Raw genomic sequence first — 25,017 nt, forward strand, 5'->3', positions numbered from 1 at the left:
GAAAGAAGCCGAACGTCGGTGCGCAGGCGCAGTATAGAGCCGCACCGACGTTCGGCTTCTTTCGGCTAAGAGGGACGCGATGGATGCGACCGTTGGAAGCCTCTCGAAAGAATGTCGATCAAGAAGGAACGCCCGCTCCCGAAGACCCATACCCGGAAGCGACGGAAGAAGATGCAGCTCGAAAACGGGTAAGTACTGCTCATATTTTAATACAAATAGCCGATTCCCCTAGACCGAACGAGCAGGAATCTAAGGGGAGAAAAAAAAAAAAAATTAACAAATGGGTGAACTCCCGCTTTAAGGATAACCTGTTGTGTATTTTTTGGTGGAAGCCGTTTCTGACCAGCTTCAATTTAAGGCCTCGAAGCCCATTTATTTTACACATTTTTGGAACCGCGTTGAGAAGCTAGTAAACACAGATTTAGAATAAATTTGTTTATTTAAACATTTGCAGTTTTCAGGTTAAATGTTTGACTCCTGCGGTACATCCACAAGCCTAGAACAGCAACAGCCACAGACCCAACAACCCCAGCAGTTACTATCACTCTAGCCAGGTCCAATGTGGAGTAGTCTGATGGATCAGTACCTAGTAGGGAAGAAAAAGAATTTAGACTTGAATCTCAACTGAACCCCAACCACCCCACCTGCCTTTTTACCCCCTGCCCCCAGATTACCTTCCAGTTTTAGGATTTCTTCATTAACCATAGACACAAATGCAACAGGTCCTTGAGAAGTCACCGTGTTCAGAGACTGAATTTCAGCCATTCTCCCTAAAAAAAAAAAAAAAAAAAAAAAAAAAAATATAGGATGAAGGTTTAAATTTTATAGTAGATTCTCTTTTAAGAGTAGTGTGAAATAATCCAAGATTCTGACACCTGAATATAAAATACTCACTTCTCCTTTGACCACAAGAAACCACACAGCTGTCCCTGGCAGATGGAACACAAACAGAAGCACTGCAGTGGAAGTATACCTGAAGACAAGTTTATACACAATTAAATCACAGCAAAGCATTAGATAAAGAGACATACAAGACATTGTATTCATTTACCAGTCCTTCAAGGGAAAGTTGGGTGGTGGAGTCCACAAATGTGAAGGTGCTGACCAAAAAGCGCTGGTAGTAGCTTGGTATAGGTACAGCCTGTGAAGGAGCGCCAACAGGAATCAGCTGGCTCAAGTAGTTGTCTCCATTAAAAGGGCAACTAAAACCAAAAGATTGGAGAATTGAGATCTGCACAAGGTAGACAGGATAACTTCCATTCTACAGATTTCATTACTCACCTGTCAAACAAGATGGGCCATTGAGGAAGGGGCATAGGATCTGCAGAGTTGGTAGCCCAGCAGTCATTCAAGACAAGGACCAGGTTTGGATCTGTTCTGCCGATGATGCGAACCTCCAGGTAGACTGGGTCTCTGAGCACTTTGACCACAGGGTACTGGGCATCAGTGTAGTATGAGGCATAGTCGAAATCTGCATTATATAAAAGACCATTACAAATGCAGGGCAACAACTTGTAATTTTTTTAATGGCTGGGTTCAGGGACCCTGGAAAGGACATGCCTTTTGCTTGACATAAAAGGAAACTCAAACACCCCTTAACCCTGGGAAAGACTTATGTAAAACCCAAGTCAAACAGTTGAATGGGAGACAACTATGAATGTGATGACTTCAGTGATACCTGGCCCCACAAGCATGAAATCTGCCAGAGTAAATCTTAATATATTGAGGACAGAAGGCCTGTTACCAGGCTAGCATCCGATAACCACCATCTACTTGCTTTGAGATGGTGGCCATTTCCGCACCCTTTTGACATGAAGATGCCACAATGTTAGCCTCCTAAGTATATATATATATATATATATATATATATATATATATATATATATATATATATATATATATATATATAAATGTCATGTCCATGGTGTTCTGATGCAGACAGGAGAGTTCAGGGCCAAGCTTTCCAACAGCACACCCCTCGTGTTCTCTTGGCAGTTGCATGGCTGGATAGAAGATACCTGGTACTCTGAGGAATGAGGTCCAGCCACAAATGCCATCCATAACCCTAGCTTCAGTGGTTCATTGACTGCAAGTTGCACCTTCTGCCAATTCAGGAGCAGCTTATGGGACAGAGAACAGGTTCTTTAAATAAGATTTTTTTTGAGGAGTCAGACTGGCATGGCCTTTTATACAAATAAGTTTCAATATGAGAGGGAGCTGGACTGTAATGCCCCGTACACAAACGGTTTTCCCGTTGGAAAATGACCAGTTACACTTACCGGTAGCTGGATTTCTACGATGTCTTACAGGACGGCACGCTGAGAGTAGACTGGCCACCTGACAGGAAACACAATCAAAAAAAGAGGTTAAAAGGCCCCACCCTTCCCGTGTGCCTCAGTTTGTAGATAAGTAACCGCTATTAGAACACGGTCCTAGGACCTAACAAAAAAATAACTCCGAATAGCAGTAAATAACAGGGAGGGAAGTAGGCCTGCCGTCCTGTAAGACATCGTAGAAATCCAGCTACCGGTAAGTGTAACTGGTCATTTCTCCCTCGTCTTCCAGGACGGCACGCTGAGAGAAAAACAAGCAATCTTCGGGCCTACCTTAGGGCGGGACCACCGTCTGTAGGACCTTCCTACCAAACATCAGATCTTGCGGTGACAGCAGTTCGACTCTGTAATGTCTGACGAACGTATTCTGGCTTAACTAGGTCGCCGCTTTACATATTTGTTCTATGGAAGCTCCTGCTCTTTCTGCCCAGGAGGCTGCCAGTGATCGGGTGGAATGGGCCTTGATAACAGGAACTGGTCTACCCGCTAAGGTGTAGGATAAAGAGATAGCCTGCCTGATCCATCTGGATATAGAAGCTTTCGTTGCCTGCTGACCCTTTTTCTGACCAGAAAAATTAACCAAAAGATGAGGGGAATTCCTAAACTCACTTACCCTCTTTAAATAAATCAAAAGACAACGTCTTACGTCCAAGCAATGAAAAGTAGCCTCCTTCTCATTCTTGGGATCTGCGCAAAACGAAGGGAGGACTACCTCCTGGGATCTGTGGAATTTAGTTGCCACTTTGGGCAGGTACAGAGGATCCTGACTCAGTACCACCCTGTCTTCAAAAACCCGAAGAAAGGGTTCCTTAATGGAAAAAGCATGCATGTCTCCAACTCTTTTGGCAGACGTGATAGCCAACAAAAAAGTAAATTTAAAAGAAAGTAATTTAATTGGAATACTATCTATAGGTTCGAATGGTGCCTTAGATAGCTGATTCAAGACTAGGGAGAGGTCCCAAGGGGGAACTCTAGACACTTTTATAGGGGAAAGTCTGTCCCTAGCTGTCAGAAACCTCCTAATAAGAGGATCCCCAGAAAGGCTCCTGTCCAAAAAAATAGGACAAGGCCGTAACTTGGACTCTCAAGGTCTTAGTGGCTAAGCCTAGTTCCACCCCATCCTGGAGGAAATCCAGGATGACGGGGATGTCAGGGTAGGAGATCTGTTTCGCGGAGCACCAGCGCGAAAAGACCCCCCAAATTCTTGCATAGATGAGTCTGGTGACTTTCTTGCGACTAGCCAACAGGGTTCCTATCACCTTTTCCGAACAGCCTCTCTGCTGCAGGTTCCACCTCTCAAGAGCCATGCCGTCAGGCTGAAGAATTCTGGGTTCGGATGAGAGACCGGCCCCTGCCGCAGAAGACCCGCCCGGGGAGGGAGAGGAAGCGGGGGAGCTAGAGCCCAATGTTTCAGGGTGGGGAACCAGGACCTCTTGGGCCACCAAGGAGCGATTAAAATCAGGTTGGTGTCTGAGGCGTTCAATTTTTGCAGAACCCTTGGGATGAGATTCAAGGGAGGAAAGGCGTAGGCCAACCGGAATCTCCAGGGTTGAGCCAACGCATCCACCCCCAGTGAACCCTACTCTCGGGAGAGGGAAAAGAACCTGTTCACCTTTTTGTTCCCCTTGCACGCAAAGAGGTCTACTTCTGGGCGACCGAGCTGTTGGCAAACCCAGCTGAAGGTCTCCGGGCATAATTCCCATTCCCCCTGAAGGATGGGCTGGCGGCTCAGAAAATCGGCCTCCAGATTGAGGGTCCCTCTTATATGGACCGCTAGAAGAGAGGGCACCCTCTGTTCTACCCAACTTAGGATCCTCAGGGAGAGGGCTAGGAGAGAGTGTGACCTGGTGCCCCCCTGCCGGTTGAGAAAGGCGATCGTAGTCGCGTTGTCGGAGAGGACTAGGACCTCTCGGCCCTGAATTCTCTCCTCGAAGGCTTCCAGAGCCTCCCCAACCGCCAATAACTCCCGGTAGTTGGAAGACGCCCGCCTTTGCTGGGGATTCCAAGAACCCTGGGCTCGAAGTTCCTCCGTATGGGCTCCCCACCCCCAGCTGCTGGCATCTGTAGTGACTTTGATCGGGTTGACCTGACTCCACAGACGACCCTTTAAAAGGTTCTGGGGAAACAGCCACCACTGTAAGGTGTCTTACTGGAACCGGGATACTGACCCTGGTATCCAACGTCTCTTCTGTTCCCCCCCAAGATGAGAGAAGGAAGGCCTGCAGGGGCCTTGAGTGGAGTTGTGCCCAAGGAACTGTCGGGATGCACGAAGTCATCCGTCCCAACAACCTCATGATTTCTCTGAAAGAGGAATCTACAGCCGCTACTAGGGACCTGACCGCTGTCATAAGACCCTGTGCTTTGTCTTGGGATAAGACAAGCTTCCTTTCTAGGGAGTCTATAAGAAAACCTAGGTACATCTTCCTTTGTTCTGGAAGGAGAGAAGACTTCTCCTTGTTCACGATCCAACCAAGGGATTCCAGGGTGGTTATGACAGTGGCCAGGTCCAGAAGGAGCTGATCCCGACTCAGGTTGAAGAGCAAAAGGTCGTCCAAGTAAGGGACGAGGGAGATCCCCTTTAAATGTAGAAAAGCCATCACCTCTGCCAGGACCTTCGTAAACACCCTCGGACTGGAAGCCAGTCCGAAGGGGAGGGCCGAGAACTGCCAGTGCTGAACTCCTTGGGCAGAGGTGAGGGCGAATCTGAGGAATCTCTGGTGATCCGGACAAATAGGAACGTGAAGGTAAGCATCCCTCAAGTCTATTGTCACCATGAACACGCCTTCTAACAAGAGGCCCCTGAGACTGTAAACATTCTCCATACGAAATTTTTTGTATTGAAGATGAACGTTTAGGGGTCTGAGATTGATGATCAATCTGAATTTCCCGAGTGGTTTGGGAACGACAAAAATATGGGAGTATACCCCCTGGCCCTCTTGATTTGGAGGGACTGGGACTATGACTCCCTGTTCGGCCAGGCTGGCGACGTTCTGGGAAAGTCCAGCGGCTTTGCGAGGAGAAAAATGGGGGGAGGAAACTGGCGGAATTCTAGCCTGTAACCTTCCCTGATGATCTGAAGGACTCCTGGTTATCTCCTCCCAAGCGGGAAGGAACCTGGAGAGCCTGCCCCCTACCCTCTCGTCACTTGGGATCCTTTTCACCAGGCTTGGGGCTGGAAAAAAGGATGCCACTCTTTGGCTTATCCTTTCCAAACCCCCAGCGCCTGCCGGGCGCCGATTTCTTCCCTGGGGGGGGGTTTTTCCTCTGGTTGGGACGAAAAAACTTCCCCCTATTTGCTCTAGGTCTGGAGGGAAATTTATTTCCTTTTTCAGAGGATCTCGCTAGGGCCTGATCTAATGCGGTGCCGAACAGGAGGGAACCCTCAAACGGAATCGCACACAAGCGGTTTTTTGACGCAAGGTCGCCCCTCCAAGTTTTCAGCCAGACAGCTCTCCTAGAAGCATTGATAAGTGCTCCAGTCTTGGCTGAAGCGCGAACCGTCTCAATAGCTGCGTCTGCCAAATAGGCTACCGCACTGCCGATCACCTGGAGGGACTCTTGAGTTTCTCTAGACTTGGAAGAACTTGCTAGATGATCTAACAGCCTGGAAGTCCAAGCGGCAGTGTTCCTTGCGACGCATGCTGAAGCTAACGCAGGACCCAAAGCGGCTGCATTGGCTTCCCAGGCTCTACGGAGGGAGGTATCAGCACGCCTATCCATGGCATCCCTTAAACTCCCTGCATCCTCAAAAGAGAGATCGGATTGTCTAGAGACCTGAGCTAAAGATGCGTCAAGACGAGGAACTTTAAAAAAGGCATCTTCCACCTCATCTTTAAAGGGGCAGCGGCGTTTCCAGGTCTTAAACTTGGGAAGTTTCTTTTCTGGCTCAGCCCATTCCCTCCGGATAATATCCTTGAGGGATTGATGCACTGGGATAGTCTTAGACTGAGGCTTAATTAAACCCAAATACATCCTGTCCTGGGCTGAAACCTGCTCCGCTGGATGTTGGATCTGCTCAGAGGCGTAAATGGCTGCGAGAAGACCCTCCATATCATCTGCGGAAAATATATATTTTCCAGACCTGGCATCCTCGTCCTCTTCCTCCGCCTGGCTTTCCACCAGGCCCTCGTCCTGAAGAGTGACCTCAGAATCCTCGGAGTCAGAGGAAGGAGCCTTCCTAGTTCGCTGGCAGGCCAGCCGCGCAGAAGTGGATCCCTCCTGAGACGAAGGACCAGGCACAGGGGGATCAGACTCCCTACTTTTCAAGGAAGATTTAAAATCCTTGAGAGTGGCGAGCATTTCCGACTGCACAGAGAGAAAATCCTTCATGATTTGCGAGGTCTCTTTCCCAGCTAGTTTAAGGATACACTTGGAGCAAAAGGGTTTGTTATAGTCTGTCGGGAGCTTATCATTACAATTCCCACATTTCTTAATTTTTTTAAGGGGCTTAGAAGATCTACTGGCTTCCCCCTGGGCAGAAGGGTCCTCTCCTAAAACATAATGTAAAATAGAAAGGCCCATTAGCAACATACTCTCACAGCTGAGGGTTTACAACAAGAGGGGGGGGGGGGGCTCCCCACCCCCGAAGACAAGGAGGACTCACCCCGGGTGGACTCCTCAGCAGCCAGTGTCAGATGGTCCTCCATGATGAGGGCGCCCGGCCCTTCTCTCTCCCCGGCTGCGTGTTGCTCTGCCTCTGCAGCGAAATGTGGCATCCGTCGGTGGAGGCCGCCATCTTGTAGGGGCGGAGTGACGTCACGCCGTCGTGCGCGTCATCAATACGCGCCCAGCAAGTGACGGCGCCGCTCGGAGCGGCGCCCAGCCGACACCACGCTGCAGAGGGGAAGTCTCCCTGTAAGGTAGGAGGGAAGACGGGGGGGGGAGAGAGGAACGGCCGCCTCAGAGCACTAGGGAAGCCCTGCTAGCTAGGAGGCTCTGGCGTCCAGGGAGGCACTCTTCTTAGTTAGCATTTTCAGCCTCCCTAGACCAAAAAGAAGGGATACCCCCCCGGGAAAGTGCAAGCACCTTGACCGGACCCAAAAGCACCCAGTACCTGTGGTCTAGACTCCGGGGGGGGGGACCACCAGCCCCAGGCCTTAGGTCAGGTGAAAAATAAAAAACTGTTTCGCTGTAGGGGAAACACAATCAGAAACTGAGGCACACGGGAAGGGTGGGGCCTTTTAACCTCTTTTTTTGATTGCGTTTCCTGTCAGGTGGCCAGTCTACTCTCAGCGTGCCGTCCTGGAAGACGAGGGAGAAAAGTCAGATGAGAGCTGTCGGGAATCCGATCGTGTGTATGCTCCACGGAAAAAGATTAGCGCACAGGTTCTCCATTTTCCCGTTGGTAAAAAAAAAAAAAAAAAAAAAATCCAATTAGAATTTCTGATCGTGTACAAATCCCGATGCACTAAATTCCAACGCATGCTGGGAAGCATAGAACTTAATTTTCCCGGCTCATCGTAGTCTTTTACGTCACCGCATTCATGGCAGTCAAAGTTCACCGAACTTGTGACATTGTATGCAAGGCGGTTTGAGTGGAATCCCGTTGAGGCATTACAGTCTAAGGGAAAAGGCTTCTATCTGCCTGCACAAGCTTCAGTCATGCAAATCCAGTGCTGCCCTGCATCACCATCTGTCAGAAGCCCAGCTTGCTTCCTAGGTTCAGAAGGCCCATACATTCTTCTCCACCCCCCCCCCCCCAAATAGGCTCTGCCCCTCCAGGGACATACATTGTATGAGCCAAGGTCAATATTGCTGAGGCAAGCCATAGTAATTAGTTCAGACAGTAATGAATTCTGTAGTATGTGCCTTCTAATTCATAAGCTGAAGTCTTATTCTCACCTTGTGCAATCCTCATCTCCAGCTCAAGAGGACCAGATGTACTGACAGGAAGAGGTGGTGGCAAAGTGTTGACTGTAAAACTCAGCAGGGGCACAATACCAGTTTGAATGAAGCTGCACTGCACAGTCACCCTAAAGAAACAGTACAGTATTAGATAATTATCACCCCCCCCCATATGAGCAATCCTGCTGTAGTACATCTTACCTCATTGTACTGTCCCTAGTAATAGAAGATCCTTGCCATGTCTGTATTTGTCTACCAGCTTCAATAGTAGCTTCATAGTTCATTGGACCATTGGGCACCTGGGTGAAAGAACAAGAGAAGTTGATTCCAACAAATGATAGGCAGTCAGTCAATTACTTTTTAGAAGCAGTACCACCCACCATAAGACTTCAACCTTCTGCATCACATTCACTTATTAAAATACAAAGGGTGGCTTTCTCTACACCACAAGAAACCTATGAAGAGTGTCTGTTAAACATGTTTAAGATAAGCACAGAAGTAGGGTTGATGGTGCAGTAGACTGATGGAGTACCAGTTAAGCCAGTTCAAGTCAGATCACTTATGAATGTAGCAACCATGCATAATTTATTCAGAATTCCAGCATGATGTAATACTAAGAAGATGGATAAGGTGCCATCATCCTCACTATTTTTTGGTGAAAGCCGAACCAATATTCACCAAGTGATATCACAGCCCAAGACCAGAATTGTAGCCAAGAGTTTATGACCAAACCTTGCAGTATAATGTACAATAAGACATTATTGGTCCAAGGAAAAGCAAAAGTTTTGCCTGCCAGCACCATGAGGGTCAAACTGATATATCCAGACTGTATTGTATTACCCACCTGAAATGCTGTGGTGCAGGATAATGGGAACCTGAACACTACAAAGGAGTTGGTGGCATCTACTGTCAGTCCACTGCAGGAGTCCAATCCAATCACCCTGACGGAGTCCAGATGCAGAGACGGCACGGTCAGTTCACTGGACACTGCAATCGCCATGTTGCCATCAAATCTGCATTGTGTGGTCACTGTAGAAGACAAGATTGGGTTGTCACTTGTCACCATGTATATCAGACATTGCAATTATCTAGCCACCGATACTGCAGTGGGCACTATTTATGAATAGTCTAATCTACCTCACATCTGTAGAAGTGAAGAGTGCAAAATTACAGAGCAGACCATAGAAAGTCTTATGGAAGCCCAGAGGGTTGTCCAGTGTACCTGAAAGGTCCCCATTCACCAAATACGGCTTCGTCTAAAATAAAATGTCAAGTTGGCAAGACACCATTGAGCAAGTATAGTTTTCCGCAAGTACATTCTAGACAGGGCTTTAAATGCTATGAATAAGCACTGCATGAGAGTGAAACGCATTAGCTCTTTTCCTGATTTTTTGCTGTGACATATCCATGTTGTTTTTATTAAAAGGAACAAATTTTTATTTTTGGAGTGCGGCCATTCCAGTTTTTCTATACACATTTTTGCATATTATTGCAGTGCCTGCACCCAGGTGTTTGGACTCCACCTTGCAGCTCTCTGGGACCTCTGAGCGGTAAACTTTCTTTCTTATTACATTCTAGACAGGGCTTTAAATGCTTTTGGCTATGCCAAGGTACTACCAACAGCAGGTTATGTTTTGTTTACAGACTGGCCCTGCCCTAGGCATGTTCAGGCTGATACGGCTTCCAAACATCCAACTTACACTTGTTGCCAAAGAAACAGGGCATTGTGGCATCGCTCGGGGAGTAGCAGCATCCCATTGCAGCACAGGAGTCACTGGTTACAGGTGTGTCAGCACAGGACAGTTTGTCTTCTTTAGCAACGGCAGAGCAGACATCAGGGCTGGGGGCATCCAGGGCTTCTATACAAGAAACAAAGGTCTTCTAGCAACATGCAGTACATCAGATTTATGCAATTAGGGCTTTAGAGACACAAGGTGTGAATTACCCTTACTTCTGTTCCAATAAACCCCCCCAGTAATGAAGTAAACATTATTTCAGGTGGACCGTGCCATGTGATTCCCAATACAACCTGCCTGCAATTGAGAAAGCTGTATAGCTTTGTTTCGGGGGACTATACCATGAGAATTCACATTAAGATTAGACATGTTACCATTTTGTATTGGACATCTCTTCTCAGTCTTGTATTGCTCAACAGCACCATCAACAATGTCTTCCAGAAGCAGAACCATCATATATTCCTCATGCTACAGAGAAAAAAAAAAAAAAAAAAGAAACCCCATTACACCAGGAGTCTTCAAACTTGAAACAAAGGTCTAGTTGACAGCCCTTAAAACTTTTAGAGGGGCAGTGGAGTAGAAGTAAACAAAGCCATAGGCTTTGTGGTCAGTGGGAGGATTAGTGGTCAGTGGGAGGATTAGTAACACTAAACCCACCTGCAGGCTAGGTAGCCCTTTGGTCTTTGAGACCCCCTGCATTACACCAAACCAAGTTAAGCCGTCTCAGCCCATTCTCCCAAAACCTGTTGATCCATGTCCAAACCTCCCATCTTACCAAGGATTCAGGCACTTCATATACGAGTTACCAGGGGCTTTCCACTCATAGCCAGTAGAGGTCAAGCATTTGTAGAGCTGGATTTTATTTTTTTGGGGTAAGGAAGGGTTAGAGTACTGTCTAATTTTAAAGTTCTCCCTTCACTCCTGTCCTGAAGAAGTCAAAAGTGAAAACTTCAAAAGGGCATTGCCTTCAAGAAACATCAGAACATATTTTCCAATTTGATTCCCCTTCACCGCTTGTTCTGGCAACCCATGATCTCCCATTTGTGGCAATGGTTGCCAGACAAACCTAGGCAGTCTCGGCTCCACACCCAAAGGAATGAAACACTAGCATAGATTAGAACAGTTCTATAGTTTCTCAGGATTCTATTGGGACCCTACAACTTTGGAATTAGTCGGCCCATGATCATATGAAAAAGTCCAAGTCAGTGATGTCAGGCTTACCTCTTCCCTTACGTAGCATCCATCATAGGCAGCCACGATCACCATTGTGTTATTGGGTCCATGTCTTACCCAGATACCACAAGCAGAGTCATTGGCAAGATTCTGAAATTCATCCTGGAAATCTGAAAAAAAAAAAAAAAAAAAAAAAAAAAAAAAAAAAGTTGATTTCTTACTAAGGCACATTATATCAAACTAGTGTCACATTCTGAAGACAGAATGGCACAGGATTAAAAGACCAGCTAAACTACAGGTTACCAAAAAAAAAAAAAAAAAAAAAAAATGTATGTTATGTGATAGACCAACAAAGTGGCACATAATTGTGAAGTGGAAGGAAGATAAAAAAATGTCTTTTGAATTTACAAATATCTGAAGAGTGTTGTGTGCATTTGTATTCAGCGCCTTTACTGATAGATAACCTTACTGAAAAGCCACATCATCGAGCCCAACAACCAGACAGGAATAAAGTTGAAGGTTAAAGCAGGGTTAGGTTAAAAACACCCCAAGCTTTGAACATCTCACGGAGCTTCTGTTCAATCCATCATCGGAAAATGGAAAGAGTATGGCACAACTGCAAACCTACCAAGACATGGCCGTCCACCTAAACTGACCGGGCAAGGAGAGCATTCATCAGAGAAGCAGCAAAGAAGTCCATGGTAACTCTGGAGGAGCTGCAGAGATCCACAGCTCAGGTGGGAGAATATGTCCACAGGACAACTATTATGAATTGTACACACGATCGGGCTTTAGTCCGACCAAACTCGCATAGGAATTTCTCAGATGGAAAAAGTCCGGTCTATCAGAAATTCTGATTGTGTGTACGAGGCCTTAGTCGTGCTCTCCACAACTCTGGCCTTTATGCGAGCGCCAGGAGGAAAGCCATTGTTGAAAGAAAGCCATAAGAAGTCCCCGTTTGCAAGAAGCCATGTGGGGCCGAAAAGGAAAACGCCATGTGGGGAGGAAATCCTAACACTGCACATCACCCTGAACACACCGTCCCCACCGTGAAACATGGTGGTGGCAGCATAATGTGGGGATGCTTCTCAGCAAGGACAGGGAAGCTGGTAAAACGGGAAGATGGATGGAGCCAAATATAGGGCAACGACCCTAAACATACAGCCAGAGCTACAATGGAATGTTTTAGATCAAAGCATATTCATTAGTTAGAATGGTCCAGACCTAAATCACATTGAGAATCTGTGGCAAGACTTGAAAAATTTCTGTTCAGATGCTCTCCATCCAATCTGGCAGAGCTTAAGCTTTTTTTTAAAGGGGGGGGGGGGTCACTCTACATGTCAGCTCAACTTTAAATCAGAACGTATCTGAGCACTGCAGACTGACAATTTAAGTCACTAGCTAAAAGCAAACCCTCCCATCAATGGATCCATGATTTTGGATAAGAGATTACCTTAAGATGCACTTCTAGGGTGCTTTCAAAGTGATAGAAAACAAAAATATATATATATATATATATATATATATATATATATATATATATATATATATATATATATATATATATATATATATATATATATATATATATATATATATATATATATATATATATATATATATATATATATATATATATAGAATAAATCTACACAGTCAAGCATGCTTGTTATACACACTGTGGGACCTAAGGGGGTTTATCCTCTGCCATGTGTAAAACGTTTGAACCTCCCCTTCTTCCACTTTATAGAACAGGGGACAAGCTGCACATGCACAGTTAGGTGTGTATTGCTAGAGGTTTTTTCCTTGGGAGAGTGCATGTGATCAGCACAGGGCCAGTCAGCACTGTCTAGACAGGGGGTCCTGCAGCCCTATAGGACAGTCAGGAGAATGAAAGCTCCTCCTACAAGCCTAACCACAAATACCCCCTTCCTGCCCAGGCAAAATGTCAGCTTCCGGCACTGCGTCTCTTTAACTGACAATTGCGCGGTCGTGCAACATGGTCCCCCCCAAACAAAATTGGCGTGCTTTTTTCCCCCACAAATAGAGCTTTCTTTTGGTGGTATTTGATCACCTCTGCAGTTTTTATTTTTTGCGCTACAAACAAAAAATATAAATATATTCTTTTTTTTTGGTACAAAAAAAAAATGCAATAAGCGACTGGTTTGCGCAAAAGTTATAGCACCTACAAAAGAGGGGACATAATGATTTTTTTTCAATTTTTTTTACTAGTAATGGCAGCGATTGGCGATTTTTATTGGGACTGCGACATTATGGCAGACACTAAACACATTTTTGGGACCATTCACATTTATACAGCGATCAGTGCTATAAATATGCACCGATTACTGTATAAATGACTGGCAGGGAAGGGGTTAACACTAGGGGGCAAGGAAGGGGTTAAATATGTGCCCTGCATAAAAATTCTAACTGGGGGAGGTGACCGATCGGGACACAGCATCGGTCTCCTCGCGTTGACAGGATGTGGATCTCTGTTTACACACCATCATTACACACACAGATCCACGTCATTGTCTGTGTAACGACTGATCGTGGGTACCCGGCGGCCATCGCGGCCGCCAGGCACGTGCATCGGCACCGCAGTGATGTGGTGGGCACGCCCCCCAAGTGGCCGGAGGAGCCGAGGACGTCTATAGACGTCCTCCAGGCAATTGAGAGCCACCTTGCGGCCATCTTTTGCCAATGGCCCGGGATACAAAGTGGTTAAACCAGACGACACAAGGCTGCTGATGAGAAAGTTAAGCAGTTTATATTTACTAAAAATAATAATTGCATTTCCATGTCCTGTGGGAGACCAGATATAGTGAATGCAGGGTCCTGGGTGTAGTAACACCATTGATACAATTTCTGGTGACAACCAGGGATTCCTTTACTTGGAAAGAATTTCCCCACTTCCTGTTTTGTTTGTGGTACAGGAAGTGAAGGGAAATTTCCCCAATGGGGCACAGATTAAAGGATGCAAGGGTGAGGAACAGTGGCAGCTGGTGCTCATTTTTTGTGGACACGCCAATTGCAGCCACTGGAGCAGAGAACCGGGGGGGGGGGGTGCTTCCACCTGAAATTGAGAAGGGGGGGCCCCCCCCTTTACAAAAAAAATAAGAAATATAGCAGCATCCCCCCCCCCCTCCCGTTTCTTTGCTCCAGCGGGCCCATGCCATAATTCCTGATGAGACACGTTCTAGTGCATATCCTGGATAATATCAGACTGATCCCTATTAAACATGTGCAACTCCCATCCCCCGCCATGTTCTGTGAGCCACAGCCAATTAGTAGGAACAACATCCCTACTTTTGGCAATTTCAACCATAAATTAATATAACTTTTTTTTTTTTTTAAATATAAGAGAAAAAAGAAGGGGGGGGGGAGTGGACTTACCCAACACTTTGAGGGAAGAGGTCGCCCCTTCGTTGGGCATAGAAAAGGACAATTCCATCTTGTCCAGAGCACAGTGGAGGAGCGAGGAGCTTTCAAAGTGTCCATTGGCCTCACACAGCAACCAGGACAGACTGAAGCTCCACAACAGCAGTGCTAAGCCCATTCCTGTCCTGGAAGATCCCATCTTGATGATCACTTGTAATCCTGACCCTCAGCCCTGACCTGAGATTTATACCCTGGAGAGAGGGCGGGGCTTCAGTCTGATTGGTCAGGGACTGCTATGCACACAGGTGATCCTTATACTTGCAAAGGTGGCCGAGAACTGCTGATTGTGGGTCTCTTCATACCAATCAAGGCTCATGTTCTGGGATGATTAAAAAAAAAAAAAAAAAAAGAGCAGAATTTGTTACTACTATTTTTTGCTCCTTTTTTATGTTCCATAAATGTACAAAATTGGGTCTGATTTATGAAAACTGGAGCAAAGAAAGAAAACAAAATGGGTCTCTTCTCCAGAGCAGCCAATAATCCTCACCCAAGAGATCAGATTTGGGTTTAGTTTCCAGTTTCCAATGTGAAGCCCTTAGAGGTTCTGAGGTGTTGTGTACATTTTGGGCCTGATTTACTAAGCTATGTGCGCTGCGCTGGTTCATGCATTAATTAGTACTCCGGGTGGAGGCTTAATCAGGCGCATGAACCAGCGTAGCAGCCGGCGCATTGAAACTAATATGTAAAGCCGCGCCGAACTCCCTATAGAAGTCTATGGGAGAAATCAAAAGTGTTCATTTTAAAGGCTAATCTGCAAGTTTTGTCCTAAAAAGTGTTTGGGGACCTCAGTCCTGCCCCAGGGAACATGTATCAATGCTTTTTTTATTTTTTAAAACGGCCGTTTTTTCGGGAGCAGTGAAATTAATAATTCTTAAAGTGAAACAATAAAAGTGAAATATTCCTTTAAATTTCGTACCTAGGGGGGGTGTAATGTCAGCATGTGAAATAGCGCATTTTTCCCGCACTTAGAACTCCCCCTGCACAAAGTGACATTCTGAAGGAAAAAAGTAATTTAAAAATTCACACGCGGCTATAATGAATTGTCGGCTCTGACAATTCTAAAGGGATTCATTCATAAAACAAACAAAAAAATGTGTAGGGGTTCCCCCAAATTAAATTACCAGGCCCTTCAGGTCTGGAATGGATATTAAGGGGAACCCCGCCGTAAAAACCAAAAAAAAAAAAGACGTGCGGTTCCCGGCAAATATCCATTCCAGACCCTTCAGGTCTGGTGTGGATTTTAAGGGGAACTCCACCCCAAATTGAAAAAAAAAATGGCGTGGAGTCCCCCTAAAAATCCACACCAGACCCTTATCCGAGCACGTTGACCTGGCCGGCCGCAGAAAAGAGGGGGGGACAGAGTGCGGCCCCCCCCCCTCTCCTGAACCGCACCAGGCCACATGCCCTCAACATGGGGAGGATGTCCCCATGTTGATGGGGACAAGGGTCTCATCCCCACAACCCTTGCCCGGTGGTTGTGGGGGTATGCGGGCGGGAGGTTTATCAGAATCTGGAAGACCCCTTTAACAAAGGGGACCCCCAGATCCTGACCCCCCCCCTGTGTGAAATGGTAATGGGGTACATTGTACCTCTACCATTTCACCCCAAAAAAAATGTCAAAGTGATAAAAATGACAGTAGCCGGTTTTTGACAAATCTTTTAATAAAGTCTTCTTTTCTTCTTTCCTTCGGGGTTCTTCCGCTGCTTCTTCTCGTCCACATCTTGCCCGACGTCTTCTTCTATCTTCTCCGTCCGTCCTTCAGCCTTGTGGTCCCGCATCTTGCCCGTTGTCTTCTCCGCCAGCCTCCTCGTCCGCATCTTGGGTCTTCTGCGGTCTTCTTCTCGGTCCGCCACCTTCTCGTCCCCTGCGTTTGAATTGTAATTGGCCGCCGTTTTCCCGCTCCTGGGACCCGCCCCCCTCTGACGCCACAAGTAAACTCCTTAGAAGGTCATGTGCGTCAGAGGGGGGCGGGGTCGCAGAGCGTCACACAGCGGGGGAATTCAATTTCAATCGCGCCGCCCGGAGAAGAAGTTCCCGCCGTGTCACACTCATGTGACCCCGCCCCCCTCTGACGCACATGACCTTCTAAGGAGTTTACTTGTGGCGTCAGAGGGGGGGCGGGTCCCAGGAGCGGGAAAACGGCGGCCAATTACAATTCAAACGCAGGGGACGAGAAGGTGGCGGACCGAGAAGAAGACCGCAGAAGACCCAAGATGCGGACGAGGAGGCTGGCGGAGAAGACAACGGGCAAGATGCGGGACCACAAGGCTGAAGGACGGACGGAGAAGATAGAAGAAGACGTCGGGCAAGATGTGGACGAGAAGAAGCAGCGGAAGAACCCCGAAGGAAAGAAGAAAAGAAGACTTTATTAAAAGATTTGTCAAAAACCGGCTACTGTCATTTTTATCACTTTGACATTTTTTTTGGGGTGAAATGGTAGAGGTACAATGTACCCCATTACCATTTCACACAGGGGGGGGGTCAGGATCTGGGGGTCCCCTTTGTTAAAGGGGTCTTCCAGATTCTGATAAACCTCCCGCCCGCATACCCCCACAACCACCGGGCAAGGGTTGTGGGGATGAGACCCTTGTCCCCATCAACATGGGGACATCCTCCCCATGTTGAGGGCATGTGGCCTGGTGCGGTTCAGGAGAGGGGGGGGGCCGCACTCTGTCCCCCCCTCTTTTCTGCGGCCGGCCAGGTCAACGTGCTCGGATAAGGGTCTGGTGTGGATTTTTAGGGGGACTCCACGCCATTTTTTTTTTCAATTTGGGGTGGAGTTCCCCTTAAAATCCACACCAGACCTGAAGGGTCTGGAATGGATATTTGCCGGGAACCGCACGTCTTTTTTTTTTTTGGTTTTTTTACGGCGGGGTTCCCCTTAATATCCATTCCAGACCTGAAGGGCCTGGTAATTTAATTTGGAGGGACCCCCTTTTTTTTTTAATGAGCAATGACTCTATTCTTTATAGCCATGAGTACTTTAACCACTTGCCCACCGGGTTAATTCTGGCACTTCTCTCCTTCATGTGAAAATCACAATTTTTTGGCTAGAAAATTAATCAGAACCCCCAAACATTATATATTTTTTTTTAGCAGACATCCTAGGGAATAAAATGGCAGTCATTGCAATACTTTTTGTCACACCGTATTTGCGCAGCGGTCTTACAAGCGCACTTTTTTTGGATAAAAATCACTTTTTTGAATTAAAAAATAAGACAACAATACATTTTGCCCAATTTTTTTCTATATTGTGAAAGATAATGTTACGCCGAGTAAAATGATACCCAACATGTCACGCTTAAAAATTGCGCCCGCTCGTGGCATGGCGTCAAACTTTTACCCTTTAAAAAACTCGATAGGCGACGTTTAAAAAATTCTACAGGTTGCATTTTTTGAGTTGCAGAGTAGGTCTAGGGCTAGAATTATTGCTCTCACTCTAACGATCGCGGCGATACCTCACTTGTGTGGTTTGAATACTGTTTTCATATGCGGGCGCTACTCGCGTATGCGTTTGCTTCTGTGCGCGAGCTCGTCGCGACGGGGCGCTTTAAAATTTTTTTTTGGGGTTTTCTTATTTATTTTTATTTAGTTTTATAATGTTTTACACTGAAATAAAAAAATAAAAAAAAAATGATCAGTTTTCTTCCTATTACAAGGAATGTAAACATCCCTTGTAATAGGACTAGTGTGTGACAGGTCCTCTTTATGGAGAGAGGCGGGGTCAATAAGGCTGGAAAGCATGGTATTGAAAAAAAAAAAAAAAGATCTCATGCTTTCAGCTGCAATCATGTTCGTTCACCACAGTGGTGTAGTGTATAGCACTTTGACCTAGCAGCAAAAGAGTCGTTGGTTCGAATCCCGCCCGTGACAGCATCTGCATGGAGTTTGCATGTTCTCCCTGTGCCTGCGTGGGTTTCCTCCCACAATATAAAAACACGCTGTAAATCGGTTCCGGTCTAAATAAGCCCTAATATGCAGTAGTATATTAAGGTTTGGTTCTGCCCTAGGCCTGACTACATATCTGCACCTCCTAATAGAAAAATGACCCACCCCTTCCTGTCAAGGTCACACCCTGTTTTTGTATAACCCCGCCCAGTAATTTTCAGGGGACCCACACACTAGTTCTGGGGGGGCACTGGATTCCCTTAACCACTTCCATACCAGGCACTTACGCACCTTCCCGCCCAAGCCAATTTTCAGCTTTCAACACTGTCGCACTTTGAATGGCAATTGCGCGGTCATACAACACTGTACCCAAACAAAATTGGCGTCCTTTTTTCCCCCACAAATAGAGCTTTCTTTTGTTGTTATTTGATCACCTCTGCGTTTTTTTTTTGCGCAACAACTAAAAAAAGACTGCAAATTTTGAAACAAAAAAACCTTTTTCTTTTTTTAGGTTAATTTTTTTGTAAATAAGTTTTTCTCTTTCAATTACGGGCACTGATATGGCGGCACTGATGGGCCCCGATGAGATGGCACTGATGGACATCGATGAGGTAGTACTGACGGCACAGATGAGGTGGCATTGATTGGCGGCGCTGCTATGCGGCACTGATGGGCACTCATAGGCGGCACTGATGGGCACTCATGGGCGGCACAGATGGGCGGCACTTATGGGTGGCACTGATGGATACTTATGGGCGGCACTTATGGGTGGCACTGATGGATACTTATGGGTGGCACAGGTGGGCACTGATAGGTGGGCACTGTGCATGGATGGGCACTGTGGGGTGGCACTGATTTTCCCAGTCAGTGCCCATTTGTGGGCACTGATTGGCATCTTTTTTCTTATTTTTTAATGCTTTTTGTTTTTTTGTTCTATATTTTTTTTGTTTTTGCACACCCTGGTGGTCCAGGGTGGGCATCCCTGGTGGTCCAGTGTGGTGATCCGAGGGGGGGCTGCGCTGATAAACAATCAGCGCGAACGCCCCCTGTCAGGAGAGCCGCCGATCGGCTCTCCTATACTCGCGTCTGTAAGACGCGAGTGAGGAAGAGCCATCGATGGCTCTTCCTGTTTACATCGTGATCAGCCGTGATTGGACACGGCTGATCACGTGGTAAAGAGTCTCCGTCTCCGTGAGAGACTCTTTACCGAGATCGGAGATGCAGGGTGTCAGACTGACACCCCGCATCACCGATCGCCGCGCTGCGTGCCCCCACAGGCGCGTGCGGCATGAAATCCTGCAGGACGTCCTGTCAGGATTGTGTAACCACTTCCCGGACGTAAATCGGCCATAGGCTGGGCGGGAAGTGGTTAATTTGCATAGTTTTTCTCTCACTTCCTGTTTGGCTATGGGGCAGGAAGTGAAGGCAAATCTCCCCAATTGGACACAGATAATACAAAATAAACTGACAGGGCCTATAACCCTCCCTCACTCTATCCAAAATGAAAGAAAATAAAACTTGTTGATTATAGTTCTTGTCAGGGGCGGACTGACCATTGAGTCACTCGGGCACTGCCCGAGGGCCCCATGCCACTAGGGGGCCCCATCCGGGTTGCCAGGCTCAGTAAAACCAGGGACAGTATGTAAAAATCTGTGTTTTTTTTAGATCTGTCCCTGATATGTCCGAAAATGACATGCTTTTAATGTGAATATCCCAAGATTTTAGCTGCCCGCCTCTGCACTACCTCCTGGCGTGGTGGTCATCTGTAAGCCAGAGGGGCCCCATAATCTTCTATTGCCCGGGGGCCCCATGAGTTGTCAGTCCGCCCCTGGTTCTAGTTTAAGCACAAATTTCATAGAGTTTTATTGAGAGCCCTAAGAAAATATAACCATGCCAATAGGCCAGGATAGAGCGTTGCTAATATGTAGGAATGTGTGTGTTAGAGCACCCCACCCAATGTTAACTAAAAAATTATTAATTTGCAAATAAGTATTATCTGCTCATTTTTTGGGGGATGTCTGCACCCCTGATAGTGACAACATTTGTGAGGTGTCTTCACCCTTTCTAATTCATTCACTTCCTGTCACATAGCCAAACAGGAAGTGAGGGTAAAACCTTACTAATATATTTTCTTGTGGACACAGATCAATCTAAATAGTTTCCCATTATGTAAATTGCACTCTAGCATTTTGCTGTGTACACCCCAAATTATTAGGGATCTTGGACTTTGGGGTCCATTTACTAAAGGCAAATCCACTCCTACAAGTGCAAAGCAAGGAAGAAAACAAAACAACTTTGCTTCTACAGGATTGGATGTTAAAACCATCAGTGCTTCCTCTCTGATTTTCAGCAACTATGCTTGTACTGCAGAGTGGCTTTGCCTTTACTAAACCCCAAACTAAATAATCATTTGGGGCAGGGATCCTCAAACTACGGCCCTCCAGCTGTTGTAGAACTACACATCCCATGAGGCCTTGTAATGCACTGACATTCACAGACATGACTAGGCATGATGGGAATTGTAGTTCCTGAACAACTGGAGGGCCGTAGTTTGAAGACCCATGATTTGGGGTGTACACAGCAGTGCTGGAGTGCAATTTGCTTAATGGGGACACTAGTTAGATTGACCGGTGTCCCCAAGAAATGACACTGGTAGGGTTTTAACCTCACTTCCTGTTCAGCTGTGTGACAGGAAGTGAAGCCAATTTTCAGAAAAGGGACACAAAGCTCAACACAAAAATAAAAAAACACAAAGCAGGGGTTCTAACACTCACTTGGCTTCCCTCAAACACCCACAATTTGAATAGGATTGCCTTGCGCTAGATTTAAGCACAGTGCTGTAAATCAGCACGTCAAGCCTGTCCACCAATAGCAAACCCCCCCCCCCCACAGGCCATGTTTGCAGGTTTTCCTTCATCTTGCACATGTGCTTTAAAATAGTCTGGACAGCAATTCTTGATAAGAGAAATCCCCAAAACATGTCCTGTCGGGGGTACTTGAGGGCTGAGGACCACTGCAGAATAAATAAAATACTTACCAGTTTTTGTCTTTAAAGTCAGGGAGAATAAACATGGCAAACATTTCATGATTACACACCAGGAAAGAAGCTTAGACAAAAATCACACATAATTTGTTAGGCCCAAACCTAGTTCAGCTGCAGCTGTCAACATATGTAGCATGAAAAAGTAACAAAAGACAAACTTAACAATTTTAAAGTAATTTTTATTGGTCAACAAAACAAGGAAAGCAAAAAAAGACAAACAAACAAAAATACATTTCAAAATTCTAATTAACCATAGCTTTACACATTTTTCATAAAATAAGGCGACATAGACAAATACATCAAAGTGAACATTATTTAAAAATAAACCAAAACCATTGGCAAAATAAAACAAAACCCATGCAACAAACCACATTTGTGTTTAGCAACAGCATTTCTGCCAGCCTGCCCCTTCTGAGGGCAGCTGAGGACTGATCGATCCAAGCTTTTTATAACAGTGCTAGTAATGAAGCAATTGAAATCACATGAACAAATTGCAGTCTCTAGTTTGGGTGAGCTTGTAATTGGGCACACCTGCAATTAACCCAAACCACGCTCTATGAGCATCCAATGAGTGTTTTTCACCTTTTAAAAAGAAAGGATATTTTTTTTCTAAGTGTTTGAGCATGCTCAGTTCATCACACATGTAGGAACCAAGCTGCAATGGAATGAGAGCTTTTTTTTTTTGTTTCCCCTGATCTGATGCTTTCCAGCCTGAAGGGGAGGTGTTAAAGACAGAAGTAAACACGCACATTTAATAATCTATTTGTGTGAAAAAAAAGGTTGCCAATTTTGTTTGGGAGCCACGTCGCACGACTGCGCAATTGTCAGTTAAAGCGACGCCGCGCCGAATCACAAAAACTTGCCCGGTCATTGACCAGAAATATGGTCCGGGCTCAAGTGGTTAAAAATTAACAAAACACAAAAGTGAGCCCAATTTTTGGGGATAATGTGAAAGATGATGTTACACTGAGTAAATAGATACCTTACATGTCACGCTTTACTATTGGAAACACTCCTGCAATGGGGCCAAAATGAATTCCGTGAATATCCCCATAGGCGACCTTTTATTTTTTTTTCCAGGTTACCAGTTTATAGTTACAAAGAAAGTCTAGTGGTAAAAGTATTGCTCTCGCTCTAACGCACGCGTCAATACCTCACATGTGTGGTTTGAACGATGTTTATATATGTGGGCGGGACTTGCGTAAGTCCCGCCCACATATGTAAAAATTATTTTTACTTTTTGCTATAATAAATATCCCCAAAAATATATATTCAAAAAACTAAAAAACCCCTCAGTTTAGGCCGATACGTATTCTACATCTTTTTGGTTCCAAAAAATCACAAATAGCGTTTAGTGTTTGGTTTTTGCAAAAGGTATAGCGTCTACAAATTTTTTTTTTTGTTGTTTTAACTAGTTATTGGGGCGATCAGCGATTTTTATCGGTACTGCGACATTATGGCGGACACATCGAACACTTTTTTGGAACCATTGGCATTTTTCTAGCGATCAGTGCTGTAAAAAATGCATTGCTTACTCAAAAAATGCCACTGGCAGGGAAGGGGTTAACACTAGGTGCGAGGGAGGGGTTAAATATGTTCCCTGGGTGTGTTCTAACTGTAGGGGGGGGGATGGGACTGACATGTGTAAATGACAGATCGCTGTTCATGAAGGGGAACTCCAGACCCCCCCCAAAAAAAATAAGGTGGGTTCCCTCCAGGTGCATACCAGGCTCTTAGGCTTGGTCTGGAACATAAGGGGTTAAACCGGGGCCCAAAAAAATAGCGTGCCCCCCCCCCCCAAGATCCAAACCAAGCCCTTATCCCAGGCACGCAGTCTGGTCAGACAGGAATGGGGGTGGGGACGAGCGAGCGCCCCCCTCCCTCCTGAGCCATACCAGACCACATGCCCTCAACATGGGGGAGTGTGTGCTGTGGGGGAGGGGGGAACTGCCCCCCCCACCCCAAAGCACTCTTGCCCCCATGTCGATAGGGACAAGAGCCTCTTCCCGACAACCCTGGCCGTTGGTTGTCGGGGGTATGCGGGCGGAGAGCTTATCAGAATCTGAGAGACCCCTTTAATAAAGGGGTCCCCAGATGCCGGCCCCCCACCCTATGTGAATGAGTATGGGGTACATCGTACCTCTACCCATTCACATGGGGGAAATGTAAAGTAAAAAAAAACACCACACAGAATAAAATATTTTATTAATCTGCTCCGGAGCCCCCCCTTTCTTCTTTAGCTCTCTTAGAAGGGGGGGTTTCTTCTCTCCCGATCTTCCGCCGGGACCCTGGGCTTCGGTGATTTCTGCCGGGGGGGGCGCCATCCCTCGGTCCTCTCCGGAGCCTTCCGCCGGATGCCCCCACCCCATTTAAGCTCTTTTTCATTAGGGAGGGGCATCCGGACTTCGGGGTCTTCTGCCGGGGGATGGCGCCTATCCCCCGGTCTTTCCGGTGCCTTCCGCCAGGGTTCCGGTCTTCCTGGTCTTCTGCCGGGGGTGCGCCAACTCCCCGGTCTTTTCTCTTCTGTCTTCTCTGCTCCCTCTTCTGCCTGGCTCCCCCGCGGAGCCAGGGCTTTCTTCCGTCTTCTTTCTTCTCTCTTCCTTCTTCTGCCTGTCTCCTCCGGGAGCCCAGGGCTTGTCTCCGCTGTCTTCTTCCTTCTCTTCCATTCGATGTTGACACGACGAGGTTCCGCGCTGACATGCCGTGTCAGCGGCGGGCATGGACTTATATAGGGTAATGCCACCATGTGACCTCAACCCATGTGACATCACATTCCCTGGGCATGATGGGAATGTGATGTCACATGGGTTGAGGTCACATGGTGGCATTGCCCTATATAAGTCCATGCCCACTGCTCAGACGGCATTCCAGCGCCGGACCTCGTCGTGTCAACATCCAATGGAAGAGAAGGGAGAAGACAGCGGAGACAAGCCCTGGGCTCCCGGAGGAGACAGGCAGAAGAAGGAAGAGAGAAGAAAGAAGACGGAAGAAAGCCCTGGCTCCGCGGGGAGCCAGGCAGAAGAGGGAGCAGAGAAGACAGAAGAGAAAAGACCGGGGAGTTGGCGCACCCCCGGCAGAAGACCAGGAAGACCGGAACCCTGGCGGAAGGCACCGGAAAGACCGGGGGATAGGCGCCATCCCCCGGCAGAAGACCCCGAAGTCCGGATGCCCCTCCCTAATGAAAAAGAGCTTAAATGGGGTGGGGGCATCCGGCGGAAGGCTCCGGAGAGGACCGAGGGATGGCGCCCTCCCCCGGCAGAAATCACCGAAGCCCAGGGTCCCGGCGGAAGATCGGGAGAGAAGAAACCCCCCCTTCTAAGAGAGCTAAAGAAGAAAGGGGGGGCTCCGGAGCAGATTAATAAAATATTTTATTCTGTGTGGTTGTTTTTTTTTTACTTTACATTTCCCCCATGTGAATGGGTAGAGGTACGATGTACCCCATACTCATTCACATAGGGTGGGGGGCCGGCATCTGGGGGCCCCCTTATTAAAGGGAGCTCGCAGATTCCGATTAGCCCCGCCCGCATACCCCGACAACCAATGGCAAGGGTTGTCGGG

At 46.8% G+C, this 25,017-nt stretch overlaps 1 protein-coding gene across 1 annotated transcript; it reads right to left on the reverse strand.

Moving 5' to 3' along the window:
* Nucleotides 1–420: 420 nt before the first annotated feature.
* On the reverse strand, nt 421–14,707 carry LOC120938114 (zona pellucida sperm-binding protein 4-like). Its single transcript, XM_040351833.1, has 12 exons — nt 14,483–14,707; nt 11,135–11,256; nt 10,288–10,381; nt 9,878–10,036; nt 9,022–9,206; nt 8,379–8,476; nt 8,175–8,305; nt 1,282–1,471; nt 1,052–1,202; nt 895–973; nt 675–770; nt 421–586 (listed from the first exon to the last, which is right to left on the reverse strand). Exons 1-12 carry the CDS (start codon nt 14,664–14,666, stop codon nt 441–443), a joined length of 1,635 nt encoding a protein of 544 aa, XP_040207767.1. The 5' UTR covers nt 14,667–14,707; the 3' UTR covers nt 421–440.
* Between the last annotated feature and the right edge of the window lie 10,310 nt (nt 14,708–25,017).

This window comes from Rana temporaria, chromosome 4 (genome assembly GCF_905171775.1).
Source record: "Rana temporaria chromosome 4, aRanTem1.1, whole genome shotgun sequence".
In the NCBI taxonomy this organism is placed as follows: Eukaryota; Metazoa; Chordata; class Amphibia; order Anura; family Ranidae; genus Rana; species Rana temporaria.